The sequence below is a fragment of the Poecilia formosa genome, unplaced genomic scaffold (genome assembly GCF_000485575.1).
Source record: "Poecilia formosa unplaced genomic scaffold, Poecilia_formosa-5.1.2 Scaffold449, whole genome shotgun sequence".
In the NCBI taxonomy this organism is placed as follows: domain Eukaryota; kingdom Metazoa; phylum Chordata; class Actinopteri; order Cyprinodontiformes; family Poeciliidae; genus Poecilia; species Poecilia formosa.
In genome coordinates, this window is record NW_006800388.1 from 351,558 (window position 1) to 365,457 (window position 13,900).

At 44.3% G+C, this 13,900-nt stretch overlaps 2 protein-coding genes and 1 long non-coding RNA gene across 5 annotated transcripts in view; 1 reads left to right on the forward strand and 2 right to left on the reverse strand.

Annotated features, from left to right (window-relative positions):
* The window catches only part of LOC103155807 (solute carrier family 45 member 3), a 19,034-nt gene extending 16,634 nt beyond the window's left edge, over positions 1 to 2,400 (reverse strand). Inside the window, exon 1 of one of the 2 annotated variants that reach the window (XM_007577650.2) lies at positions 2,218 to 2,400. The gene's annotated coding sequence lies outside the window, so the exon portion shown is untranslated. Of the gene's footprint in view, positions 1 to 2,167 lie in introns of both variants that reach the window. The other variant, XM_007577649.2, reaches the window with a different exon arrangement.
* A 2,632-nt stretch (positions 2,401 to 5,032) lies between these two features.
* ferry3 (FERRY endosomal RAB5 effector complex subunit 3) overlaps positions 5,033 to 13,900 on the reverse strand; it is a 16,899-nt gene continuing 8,031 nt past the window's right edge. For both annotated transcript variants that reach the window (XM_016663850.1, XM_007577651.2), the window contains exons 10-14: positions 13,104 to 13,172; positions 12,829 to 13,031; positions 9,224 to 9,281; positions 8,499 to 8,566; positions 5,033 to 6,038 (exon numbers count right to left, since the gene is read on the reverse strand). In XM_016663850.1, coding sequence (XP_016519336.1) covers positions 5,946 to 6,038; positions 8,499 to 8,566; positions 9,224 to 9,281; positions 12,829 to 13,031; positions 13,104 to 13,172 — 491 coding nt within the window. In that variant the 3' untranslated portion in view covers positions 5,033 to 5,945. The remainder of the gene's footprint in view (positions 6,039 to 8,498; positions 8,567 to 9,223; positions 9,282 to 12,828; positions 13,032 to 13,103; positions 13,173 to 13,900) is intronic.
* On the forward strand, positions 10,893 to 11,827 carry LOC107833775 (uncharacterized). Its single transcript, XR_001659538.1, has 2 exons — positions 10,893 to 11,281; positions 11,613 to 11,827. It is a non-coding gene; the product is annotated as an uncharacterized LOC107833775 (long non-coding RNA).

Below are 13,900 nucleotides of genomic sequence, written 5' to 3' on the forward strand. Positions count from 1 at the left end.
GTACCTGGGTGTTCACCTTAACAACAAGCTGGACTGGACTGACCACACAGCTGCCCTCTACAAGAAAGGACTGAGCAGACTACATCTCCTGAGGACACTCGGGTCCTTCGGTATGCGGGGGGCTCTTCTCAGGACCTTTTTGATGCTGTGGTGGCATCAGCCATCTTTTATGGAGTGGTCTGTTGGGGCAGCAGCATCTCCACTGCTGACAGGAAGAGACTGAACAAGATCCTCAGGAAATCCAGCTCTGTCCTGGGGTGTCCTGTTGACCCAGTGGAGGTGGTGGCAGACAGGAGAATCTCTCCTCTGTTTTCGGCAGACGATCTCAGTGTTTGAATCTCTGCCTTCAGCGACGGGTTTCTTTGAGTTTACATTGAAAATCCTGAGATGACCTTCTGACCTTCTGAGCTCCAACAGAATGAGGAAACGGGCAGCAGCTGCAGTGAATCTGGAGCTCCAGTTACACCAGAGGTCTCATTCTCGCGGCCCGCGGGCCAACTGCGGCCCGTAGGACGATGTCTGGTGGCCCCACCGTGATATGAAAGTATAATATTAGGGGCCCACAGGGTGAGCGGGCCTCTGAAGTTAGTCCCGCCCGCCGTTCCTTGTGATGGCTGACATTCGGTGCTAGGCTAAGCTACACTGACTTCATGCACACTACGCTTGTAACAATAGTGCGGCAGATGATGGACCCGTCCGGTACCAGTTTCCCTTCCTTGCAGTCGCCATTCCGGTTCTTTCTACCATTAATGCCAGGATCAAACGCAGAGAAAGGAGACTGCTACCGGGCTGCGTCATCCACCGCCTGTTTGACAAGTAGACGCGGTGATGACGTCACGCGTCGAGACGTTCTCCATACGTTGCTAGCTGGCTAAAGACTTCTATGAAACGTAGAACCGGAGCGACGCCAAGTGGAATAAAGTACATTTTGTCACACCCTCATCATGTCTTTGTCAATCCACAGACTGCAGTTCATGTGTTGGAGAAATAATTAAATGTTGATGACATTTGGGGATATCTTTTAAATGTTTTTTGTGGAATCCTTTATGCGGCCCAGCCTCACCCAGACTCTGCCTCCAGCGGATATTAATAACAAATCATCTATAATGTTTTATCTGAAAAAAGAATCAAAAAGAAACTTTCTGGCTGATTTTCTTAATGAACTTAAAAAAAACACTCATTAAATAATGTTAAATATTTAAATCATCTTGGGGTTAAGAAAATACTAGTAATTTTTGTGTTAATTTCACAAAAAACAAAACAATTAAAAGCCGATCATTGCATGATAGGTTTTCCTCTGTCAGTAGAATGAATCAGTGACTTTGATTCATCAACTTCCTCTGGACGTTTGAGCTTAATATCTATTCAACATACCAAATTAGATTTAAATTGAATATTCTGATGTCTCTTTGGCCCAATAAAGGCATTATTGTAAGTTAATTAACTGATATTATTTCTAATTACCAATCAAAGATCGTTTGCGGAACATTTCACGGTAATAAGGGATGAGTCACACGGACTAAAAGTCTCACTGATCTCCTTCAAACCTGCTCAATTAAAAGTTTCACACTTGCTTTTTTTTCTGGTAAAATACTCCAACAATCATAAATGTTGTGCCGGTTCGGTTCAGTACCAGCAGGATGGTGGGTCTGTTCATCGAAACAGCGGCACTTTCAGCCCTGAGGAGTTTGTAACTTTCCACGGGGGTCTCCTCACCACGACCCCCAGACCTCCATGTGTCAAACAGAGGGCTACGGCGACCCTCCACACGGACAAGAACCTTTCCTCGGCTCCGGTTCGGATCACTTTCTGCCATCATGGCACTAACAGGCGCGTCAGCGAGCACGGAGCCCGGTGTTCGGCACCGCCGAGCGGACAAACTTCCAGAAAGCACCACGCTGCGGCGGCTGGAAGCGGGCTAACCGGACACCTTTTAGCCGCAGGCTCCACCGCTATCCCACACGTCTACTGTGGGTCTCAGCCGAACCACCGAACCGGGTTTAAAGGAGAAAGACGGCACTGAGCGACCATATATGGGTTAAATGATGAATCTGTAGCCTGCGGTTAGAAGGCGGCGGATGGTTGGAAAAAGACTCAATGAACAAGTTTCAACACTAACGAAAAGTACCGAACAACGAGCAGCCCGGGGTTTAAATGAGACCGGTACCTTCACAGATGGGATTCTGAACCGTGGTGATGGATTTTCCGGAGACGAACCTTCTCCGTGGACTCTGCGGGGCTTCTGGAAATCCACGCCGCGACTCGCTCGCTCCAGACGGCTGTTGCTCAACTTCCAGCGAGCCAACTGCCCAGCTGTGACAACAGCCGTCAAGCTACTGTTGCTGCGGAAAGCGACATCCGGCGAGGTTTTTCAAAATAAAGCCACGTAAATGAAACGACGCTTTATTCACTGATTAATAAACAAACTGTTAAGCAGATGCCTCCGTGATTCTACATATATGTAAGAAACATCAACTTTCACATTAAACAAGAGGCACTGCAGTAAATGTTAAATGATCTCACAACTGCCGTCAACAAGCTTTTCTTTTGTAAGCCAAAAAAATGTGGCCCCAACCGGAAGTGGTAACAAAAAGCTGATAGAAAATTACAGGAATGAATGCAAACAAGTAAATACCACCAGGACCTGGTTTACTCATGCTTTAACATAATCCAGTACAACCAGGCAGATTTTTAGAAATCAAATAATTAAAAAAGGAGCCCGATATGTTATAAGATTTAAATTTATAATTATAACTTTGAAAGTTAAATTATGGGTTTCTGTCTGTTAAATCTGCCTTCGGAAGTCAAAGCATGACATAGCATCCCAAAATGGACACTTTGAAAGTTGACATTTTGACTAGTCATAATTTTATGGCTCAATATCATGACTTTGAATGTCAAATTATGACTTTTCTCATAATTGTGATTTTAAAAGTCAGAGTGTGAGTTTTCATCCTCAAAGATTGCAGTCAAGTTTACTTTGAAACTCCTAATTATGACTTTTGATCTTAATGTTATGGTTTTTGTATGTTCTAAATAAAACTTTGAAGCTCAAAATTAAGACTTAATTCTAATCTTGACTTTATAGCTAATTAATTTTACATCCAAAGTTGAAAAGTGAAATTAAAATATGGTGTGATGTTTGTATTTTAACTCCAAATAAAACTCAGTGATGTTACCAAAGCAGAAAACTAGCACTGCTCATCACCCAAACATACCATACCCACTGACAACACAGAGGTGGCAGCATCATGCTGTGGGAAGCAGGTGGGAGGTGGTGGGGAAATGGACGGAGCTAATCAGGATGATCCTAGAGGAAAACCAGCAGAGGAGCTGAGTCTGGGGTCAAAGTTCACCTTCCAGCTGAACAACCAGCCTGAAGACTCAGAGATATGTGTAGATCAGAGCTGATCCAGGAATTAGAATGGCCTAGTCAAAGGCCAGATCTGAATCCAACTGAAAATCTTGGGAAACACTTGAAAGCTGATGTTCTCAATGTTTTCGATCCATCTGGCAGAGCTGAAGATGTTCAGACCTGCAGCCAGAGGAGGCGCTACTGAGTTCTCACACTATATTAGCTTCCTTTTTATTTTTTCTCTTTTCTCATATTTTCCCTTTAATAATAGTAATTTCTGCTACTTTTTAAAAATCATACTTTGACTTATTTTCCTCCAAATATTCCCTCTTTGCATTTTCTCCACTTCTGTTTTCTCCTTTGCATTTACAGATTTCTTAGTTCTTTTTCCCTCTGAATCTTTTTAAGAGCTGAAATAAAAACTGGGAGGAGATTCAGGGTCAGCTGCTCTCCTAGCGGTCAACGCTGGCCAACTCTGCAGGCTTTCCTTCCCACTTGTGGTCACAAAAGCTGACTCTGGATCTCCTCCCAACTTTTTCATTTTAGCTTGTAAAGAGAAGGAAAAAGAAAAGAGAACATGAGAAAAATTATCTGTAAATAAATGCAAAGGAGTGGAGAAAATGCAAAGAAGAAATATTGGGAGGAAAAGTTAATGTGTGACTTAAAAAAGTGACAGTAAACTAAACAAAACTGAAATACTGAAAAATGGAAAAAAAAATAATGTACCGAAATAATAAAAGGCGGCAATGAAATGGAAGATTAAATCATAGCTAATGTTTGGTTACATCCAGAGAGTAAACCGCAGAAATGATTCTTATTGGAAGTAGCAGATAAAAATAAAGAAGTGAAGTTCTGTGTTTCATGAAGAACCAGGCAGCAACACAAACACAGGACCTTCCTGTAACCTTGGAGCCGCGCCTCCTGAGAAAGCATGTGGCGACAGTGGAAGGAAACAACTCAGTTTAACAGAAGCAAACCTGGACCAAAGCCGGTGTGAGCAGAACCAGAACCGGTGAGAGCAGAACCAGAACCGGTGAGAGCAGAACCAGAACCGGTGTGAGCAGAACCAGAACCGGTGAGAGCAGAACCAGAACCGGTGTGAGCAGAACCAGAACCGGTGTGAGCAGAACCAGAACCGGTGTGAGCAGCAGGGACTTCATCAGTGGCTTCTTAAAGAAACATGACTAAACAGGACAGAGCCAAGTCACACCAGAGCCTGGAGCGATTTAGTGTTTCACTCCCGTCTCCACGGTGAAACAGAGCCAGGTTTTATCAAACAGGAAATGGTTTTATCAAACAGGAAATGGTTGCTTCGTGTTGATTTTGTCCTGGTCATACAGGACGTGGATCTTTCTCAGCCGGGTGAGAAAATGTTTGAATATTGAGAAACTCTGCAGTTCCTGGCGGCTCCGTGTTTCGCCGCTGTGAGCCACTCATGGATCCTCCTGGAAACAAACCTGCAAAATGCCATCACTCTGTCAGCCATATTGTTTATGGCCTGGCTGCCATCTTTAATTAGACCTGAACTCAGCTGGGGTTTAGCGACCTCATGTGGATCATAACTTCAGCAGAATATTGATAAATCATCTTCATTATCAGCAGAAAGGCTGAACGGGTCCAATCAGAACCAGAAACCACCATCATCCAGTTTCCCTGTATCCATGAAGAACACACAGCTGAGCTCTCTGACTTTATTATTATCAATAAAACATTAATTAGAAATACAGTAAATATCCTTATGGACTCACTGAGGGCAGAAGCAGGAAAATAATCCCAGGTGGATCGATGCTTGTTCAGATTATGAAAGTGGAGTGTGAGTGTGTGTGTGTGTATGTGGTCTCCAGTTTGTTCCTCCTCTGTATTTAGGAACAGCGCCACCTACTGTTGGAGGGAAGGAACATCTGAATCGTTGAATATTTCCCCTTTCTTCCTAAAATAACGAACCAAATCATATTTTGCAAATGTAATTTTGGATAAAAATGACTCGGCCCATGATTTTAGGAAGGTGAAGATATGAAATCATTTGCTTTAGTAAGGCAGACGTCTTGCTGGGGAGCGTCCCAATTCGTGTTTATCCCCAGTAGAACTGGCTGCATTCCTTTCAGATCAGCAGCCAGAATGAGATGAATCCAGGAAGCTCAAATAAACTGATGGAAAAAACGATCAGTTCATCCACAAAACTTGTCTTTCCAGAAGCTGGAAGAGATGAAAGCGGATCACAACCAGAACATCTGCAGTCCAGACCCGGGTCTGGTTCTGCAGGTTTCTGTTGAACCAGCAGGAGGAACTGTGGAGGAACCAAATGTTCTCCAGAAGGATTTATTCACCAAACGTCTGACCTCAGAACCAGAACTGGGTCAGGACCGAGGATGTTCTGGTTCTGACGTTGTCTGGGTGGACCGTCAGCGACCCATCAGGCAGAAAAACATTTTCATTCATTTCCGTTTCAAAGCTTCGAGGTTTTCTGCTTCATCTCCAGAAATCTGGATGGATGAGAGTCTGACCAGGCTCTCCGCTGACCTGGGCTCATCGGGTCGTGACCTGGGCTCATCGGGTCGTGACCTGGGCTCATCGGGAAAGGTTTTCCTCATCAGTGCTTTGAGGTGAGCGTCAGAGTGGAAGAGACACGGAAGATCTGAGGCAGCATGTTGCTCAGCTGGTAGAACATCTCCTCTGAAATGCTCTGCAACACAAAGAAAGATGGCGGCCGGTCAGAGGCGACCTTTAGGACCTCAACACTTTGACCTTTAGGACCTCAACACTTTGACCTTTAGGACCTCAACACTTTGACCTTTAGGACCTCAACACTTTGACCTTTGGGACCTCAACACTTTGACCTTTCAGTCAGTTTGTTCTCATCACACTTGCAGCTTTCCTTCATCCCAGTAAACACCGATCTGTAATCCAGGACTGAAGCAGAGCTGGTCACACACTCAGCTTCCTCTTCCTCCTCCTCTTCCTCCTAAATCAGCTGAAGCTCTCTGGCAGGCAGCCAATCAGAAAGCAGTCCAGCATCTTCTGCTGTAAAATAATTCAGACTGTCTGAGTGTCGCCTGCTGATAGAAAAATGCAGATTTATAGGAAAATATATTCAAATGTTGCTCTGAAAATACAGAGAATAATAAGACGAACTCCCAGACTACTGATGTCAGAAAGCAGCATGGAACCGGAAAGGTCGCTCCTAAAGGTCGCTCCTGTTTTTCTGCTGCATCATTTAGAATGCAGACAGGTGTGTGTGTGTGTTGGCCTTGAGTGAGTTAGATGTGCCGTTCTGTGAGCCAGGTGCATTACACTTGCATGACCTGTTTATGGAAAGCCAAAAGTGCCATTTTTGTCATGGTTCAATTTAAAAAAAGTCTCAAAAATCGCACTCTGACTCCATCCATTTTCTTGCGCCCTTGTTCTTGCTGGGTTGGGAGGGCTGCTGCTGCCTCTCCAGCAAATGTTTCGGACGAGAGTCAGGGTCACCTGGACAGGTCGCCAGTCTGTCGCAGGCAGTTTGACTCAAAATGCCATGAAATAGAGAAAATTTCATCAAAACACCAAAAATGACATTTATTCAGACACGGGGTCAAAGTGGCGTTTTGTGGCACTGTTGGCTTTCCATATGTATCTGTGTGTGGTTTTGTGTGGCCAGATGATGAGGCTTGTCGGGGTGAGACTCTCCATCTCTCTCGGGTCTTCCTCTGGACCTCGTCCCTCCTCTTCGTCACGCTGCAGTCCAGCTTCTCAAACCCGACAATCAGCCACAACGCAGTGTTGGAAATAAGAAAGCAGCAGCTTGTAGTCTTGAAATTACAGTACCAAAGATGTTGCATCTGCATTTTGATGGAGCAACTGTCCTGCACAAGTGAGCCTCCAGAAATAGATTATTTTCCAAATAACGCAGAAATATTTTATTATTTTCCAGAGTAAATAAAACTACTCTAAATATTGAGGTTAAAATAAATTCAGAACAAATACTTCCAAATATATTTAATCTGCGCTGCAGCATGATTATCATGCGGTGTGACGCTTCAGTGTATTTTGAACAGGCAGTAACTTGGGCAGCCTGGTGATGAAAAGGACCAGCTGCAGCAGCGTCTCTGAAGTCAGCAGGTCAAAACACATTTTTGGTTTTCAGTCACCGAGTTAAGACTCTGACATCAACAGTAATTATTATCATTTACACCTAGTTTAAATATTTACTCATTCTTAAAACCGATTGCTGCCGTGTGGCTAAGTGTGAGCTAACTGCAGGCTAGCTGCTCCAGCTGGCTAACAGGGGAGCTAATCTGATCGCATCAGATCAACGTTGCTGTTTGACGGGCGGCGGAGCTCAAACACGCCACAGCCGACTAATCCAAGTATTCACACCTTGTTGATCCATGACGCCTGACATTCAGCTCACTGGCTTCATGTTTGACCCCTGACCTCAGAGACAGGTTAAGTCCAATCAGCTCGACTCCGTTTGGTCTGGAGAAACGTCTCACTGGGATCAGTGGAAACAGATCAGCTCTTCATGGCAAAGGGTGGGAATACTTATGCACGTGTCTTTTCTTAGTTTTCTATTTTGAATCCATTTGCCAAATTAAACCTGGCCCACATCGTCAGAATGAGGCATCAGAGATGAAGTTAAGATCTGGAAAAGGTCTGGAACGAAGTGAAGTGGTGTGAATGTTGCTGTAAACAAACTGAATTAATCTAAATTATCTTGTGACATTAACAGTTATGTCATCCTGCGTTTGATGGTTTAGATAAATAAACCAAATTGTGACACATTTCCACTTAAAATTGTAACATATTAAAGCCATTGGGATTAAAATGTTGGATAAAGTTTGAAATAAAATAAGAACTCCATGTTGTTTTTCTGACACTGATGCACCAAACTGATGAAAATAAATCATTTCAATCTAAAATGCAGATGAATGAGAGTTTGGGAAGAAAGAACATTAAAGCTCATCTATCAGCAGCTGCGACCTTTGCCCTGAAGCAGATAAATCGCAGGTCAGCTGGTTAAACATGGAACCAAAGGTCAAAGGTCACCTAAAAATACCCAGCAGCTCCTGGCTGCAGCGACATGAGGAGGAACCTGGCTGAGTGACTGTAAATGCAGCGCTCAGTCAGGTTGCCATGGAGACAGCAAACAGCCGCCTGACCTCACCTTTGGCACCAGGAACTGAACAGTGCGGGAGATCCCTCCGTCCCACGAAGCCATTTCCATCATAAAACCTGGAAGCAGAAAACAAGAACAGAAGATTAGGTTTACCTTCAAACATGATGAAACATCTGGAACATACCCAGCATGCACTGCAGCCTGCAGGGTTACGCAACAATTCAGGGGAAAATGTATTCATATCTTCATATTTGGCGACACACCTGGTGAAGATGCATGAACAACCTAACAACAAATTGATTTATTTTGCTTTTTGTATCTCATTTAAATGTTTCAGAAATGTGACTTCATAATTTTAACATCTTGAAATTGGGTCTCTGTCTCTTTAAGAAGCTCCTGCTCTTTCTGAAGCTCCGCTTCCAGGAAGTCATCCCAACATGGCTCTTCTTTAACCCTTTAATGTTTTTACCAGCGCTGCTCTGAGCAACAGCTCCTATAAGGAGCTCAGCAGCTGTTTGCTAATTGCTGCTGGCTAGTCTGAAGGAGCTGAGTGGGGGAGGAGCTGCGCTTGAAGGCGGGGCTAGGTCCAACCAGGCGTTTAACAGATGCGATTAAAGGATTTCTAAAACATGACAGAATGAAAGCAACACTGCAGGGAAATGCATGAAAACATGATGGAAAATAAAAAAGTGCATTTTTCATAATCCTGTCATTCCTCCACCAGACAGCAGGGGGCACTACTGGTACAGGCAGGGGTCAAAGGTCACGGTTACCTTTGACACATTTGAAGACCAACTCTGCTCTCTTCAGGCACCAGGGGATGGTCATCTCCTGCAGGGAGGAGAAGAAGACGAGAGGAAGAGCAGAGGAGAGGAAGAGGAAGAGCAGAGGAAGAGGAGAGTGTGACTAAACCAAGGCAGTGATCTGATTACATTTCATAGTTACAAAACAACTTCAGCGAAAGTTCCAGTTTTGAACTGAATCCTGAATAAATGAACTTTTCTGTGCGCTGAACACAAAGTGGATCCTGAGAGCTTCAAACAGATGATGATGATGATGAAGCAGCAGCTGACCCGTCTGAGTCTGCCCTCTGAACAGCAGCCGGACCTTCGTCTCTAGAAATAGTTTCTCTGCTTTCCTCACATCCAAAGACAAAAACATCTAAAAATAATCAGCCGGCGGTTCTGTCTGCGCTGCGGTCCGACTTCCTCTGAACGGACTCCAGAACCGGGCTGCACTAACCAGTCGGATCCCTCCTACAGCAGGAGGAGCCCCCAAGGAGCCGGCAGAAGAAAAACTGCAGTGAAAACAGAGGCTCCAGCTTCCGGGAGCCGCGGGACCTCTGACCCGCTCCCTCCATTTAATGTGGATCGGTTCTAGAGTGTAACTCCAAATGTCAGTCTGTAAACTGAAGGCGGTTCTGGAGTTCCTCTGCAAAACCTGCTGCTGGCAGAGACTCGGATTTAAAAACAGAAAAATTAAGTCTGGCTTAAAGTCTAAACATTGCAGAAGGAGAGCGTCCAAATGAAGATTTAAGATTATTTTCTTTAAAGTGTGATTTTATCTGCCGATGTTTTCAGCATGAATCAGTAGTTTACGAAAGAGGAACGCCAACCTGGAAATTAAAATTATTATAAAACCATAAATCAGCAAATCTTCCATCCTGATTCAAGGTGACAGGTCAGTCAAACTAAAGTCCAGCCCAGGTGAGAAAGAGACTGATGACATCATCACAATGCTAACAGACACCTGATGACCTGACCTTTGTTTTATGAAATACCATTTCATAAAAAGACCAGAACTGATTCATTCTGGGACTGTTTTCAACAGCTGATGAACTATGAACATGAACATAAACTCATTCAGTTTTAGCGCCATGGTCAACATGAAGCTAGCTTACTTCATGTCATGAGGTTGATAATTAATTTCCTGCAAGAAGAGATTAAAAATACCAGATTATTTACAAACTGTTATAATTTAATTAAAATAAGTGAATAAAGAGCAGTCCAATGTCGTGCGCTGAGCTCTTCCTCACTTTCATAAAGCTTCAAATCTCTTTAGAGAAACTAAATATGTTGGTTTCAATCATATTCTAAATGTAGCAGACTAAATTTAACTTGCAGAGTCAGCGTTTTCAGCTGCAGCTCATGCTGCTTCCTCTCTGATCGTCTTCTGCAGCGGCGTTTCGGTGCAGCCGCCTGATTAAACACGTCATCAGAGCAAATCCATCTGAAACCCGTCTGACCTGCAGCGGCTCGCAGCGCGCCGCTTACTAACGACTCGCCTTCTGAAGCTTCTGGAAAATCTGGAAATTCAGCAGCAGAAAATCTTGCCGTTAACATGTCAGAGGACAAGAAAGCAAATCTGGGTTTTCTTATCTTTCATTTTGATGCATATTTATTTTTATCTTTGAGTTTGTGGAACAAAGAGGTGAAATAAGTTTGATGATTTGCTGCATTGGCACCACAGAAAGTCAGTAAATTAGAATCTGGTTCTGATGAAACCAGAGGAAAACAAACCGCAGTACTAACACTTTTTATTGATCTAATATTACACATACAGTTATTACTGCTCCAATCAATAACTGTTTTCATCTCTGTTGGTATTTTTACATCTTCCACTGTTTTCTACTCATTTTTATTAACATTTCTACTGTTTTTGACTTTCTGCACTTATATGGTAGAAATGTCTTTTGTAAAAGTTCAATGCAAATTTTGTAATTTTTTTAAAAGTCATCCTGCTGAGCTGCACGTCCTTTAGGAGAGCAGAGCTCCGTCCTGTAATGTTTGGATGCTCGGCCGGACCGGGTGGGTTCTGGTCAGACCCGGTGGGTTCGACCCGGTGGGTTCTGGTCAGACCGGGTGGGTTCGACCCGGTGGGTTCTGGTCAGACCCGGTGGGTTCTGGTCAGACCGGGTGGGTTCTGGTCAGACCCGGTGGGTTCGACCCGGTGGGTTCTGGTCAGACCGGGTGGGTTCTTGTCAGACCGGGTGGGTTCTGGTCAGACCCGGTGGGTTCTGGTCAGACCCGGTGGGTTCTGGTCAGACCGGGTGGGTTCTGGGTTCGACCTGGTGGGTTTGACCCGGTGGGTTCTGGTCAGACCGGGCGGGTTCTGGTCAGACCCGGTGGGTTCGACCCGGTGGGTTCTGGTCAGACCCAGTAGCCAGACGCTGCAGCAGGAAGCAGGACCGTCGCTCTGGACGACTTGAGCACTGCTGCTTTAGATCATAAGTATAATATTTCTATTCTAATGTTTTCTATGTTATAATCTTGTACAGTGGATGATTTTTGCCGTTGTTATTGTCAATCTGTTTACCTGATGCTGCTGTAACCTGAATGTCCCTCTGTGAGACAGTAAAGGCCGTTTCTGTTCTTCTATTTCATTTGATTTTATTTGCAGGAAGCAGAAACTCATCCAAACCAAAACAAAGGCCTGAGAAATGGAATAAAATATTTTTCTTTGTCAGGATTGATTGAATCTGACAGTAAATGAATTGAAACCGACTCAAAACACTTCCCAAATATCATATTTGTAACTGCTGAGAAAAGCTGAAATGTTTGTGGTTCTGAAAACCCAAAGCACCGGTTCTGATGCGTTCTGCTCGGTGTGTCTTGCTGCTGTGACAAGCAGCTGACATAACGATCACGCTGATAACTCAGCGATGGCGGTGAACCCGTTTCCTGTCCTTCCTGTTCTCTGTAAATGGGTTAAATGCGTCGCTGCTGTTGTGACTCATGACTGGCTTTGTCTGAAACAACCTCTGGAAACTGCAAATATGAGCTCATTACCGGAGCAACAAAGAGTCGCAGTTAAATGTTTATGATCTGAATCATCATTCACAGCCTCACCTTTGGCAAGGTGACGTCATGTACCTGACACTAACGCACACCTGGCTTTAATCAGCATCCACTTGGATTTTCTTCACGTATTTACAGTAAATTAGTTTCCTTTGTGCCTGATGTCATGTTCAGGTTTAGTCATATAGATGTTTCTAAAAACTGCAATAACAGAAATAAAACACAAAAAGTTCATAAAACAGAAAATAAATGTGAATAAAACAGTTTAAAAATCAGCAGTAAGCAGATTGTGTGTTTATAGCTCTATAGAGTTATTCTAATTAATTAACATTAAAGTGAAATAATGTGGTAAATCCATTTAAAGTGAGTAGATCTGGACTAGTGAGGAAATAACAGAGGTCAGAGGTCACAGTGAATGCATCCCAGAATAACCTCAGCCTATAGGATGCACTGCTGCTGCTCACGTTAAGGCCATGATGCTGGTCAGAGCGGGAGCAGAGCTGAACCAGCCAATCAGTGACCTGGTCAGGTTGCTGCTTCCTGTGTGTGTGGCCCCGGACCTGGACCGGGGCGGTCGGTACCTCGGACATGTCGTGGACCAGCAGCAGCGGCACGGTGACGGTGGTGACGTCGTGCGTGCAGCAGACCTTCAGGATGTTCCTCAGGCCCATGATGGCCGGGTCGCGGGCCGTGATGCTTCCTGACCGCAGGTTGTCGTCCACACACAGGTGGAAGACGACGTGGACCTCCGACAGGTTGGAGTGTCTGGAGATGTAGAACTCACCTGAAGGAAAACACGGAGCGATTCAGAAGAACCGACTCAAACTGAGCTTCTCCACGTGCTCAACATCCATACCTGGGAGAATATTTGAGGGATTTCTTTCAGCTGTTTTGCTCTTATCATCTCCTCCATTCTTCTGATTTTCTGTAGAAAAACAGAAACAAAACTGAGCAATAAATCATCCAACTGATGCAGAACTTGGAGCAACGAGCATCTCTGGAAGGATCCAGAGGAGAAAAAATGTTCCTGTTTCCGTTCTTCCTCTTTCCATTCAAATGCTGCGCAGCAGAGAACTAAACGACAAACTCTGAGGAGAAACCACCCGGCAGAGAAGATGCTAAACGCGTCAGGAGTTCACAGTTACACCACTAAGATAAAACAAGAAGGACTTTTAGTTTATTATTTACAAAATCCTTCAGCCCAGTCAGCTGAAAAACATAAAGAGACTAGAGCCAGGACTTCAAGTCGCTCATTTCGATTAATCAGAGATTTCAACGCATTGAAAATGTTAACAGGACAAATCACACTTGTTTCTTTACAGAGCCGGAGCCTCATTCGTGTTTCTGGTGCATCAGAATCAGAATGTGATGAAATAATGACAGACCCTGAACTTAATTTGAATGAACATCTTAAGAAATAATTGGGGCCTGCCAGCAATGCATAGGGAGAGCAGTGACTGACCTGCAAAGCAGGTCAGACACTGCCTCCATGCATTGCATGGCAGGCACCTATTGTTCTACACCCAATAGAACGCCTCTTTATTATTGGGGCCTGCCAGCAATGCATAGGGAGAGCAGTGACTGACCTGCAAAGCAGGTCAGACACTGCCTCCATGCATTGCATGGCAGGCACCTATTGTTCTACATCCAATA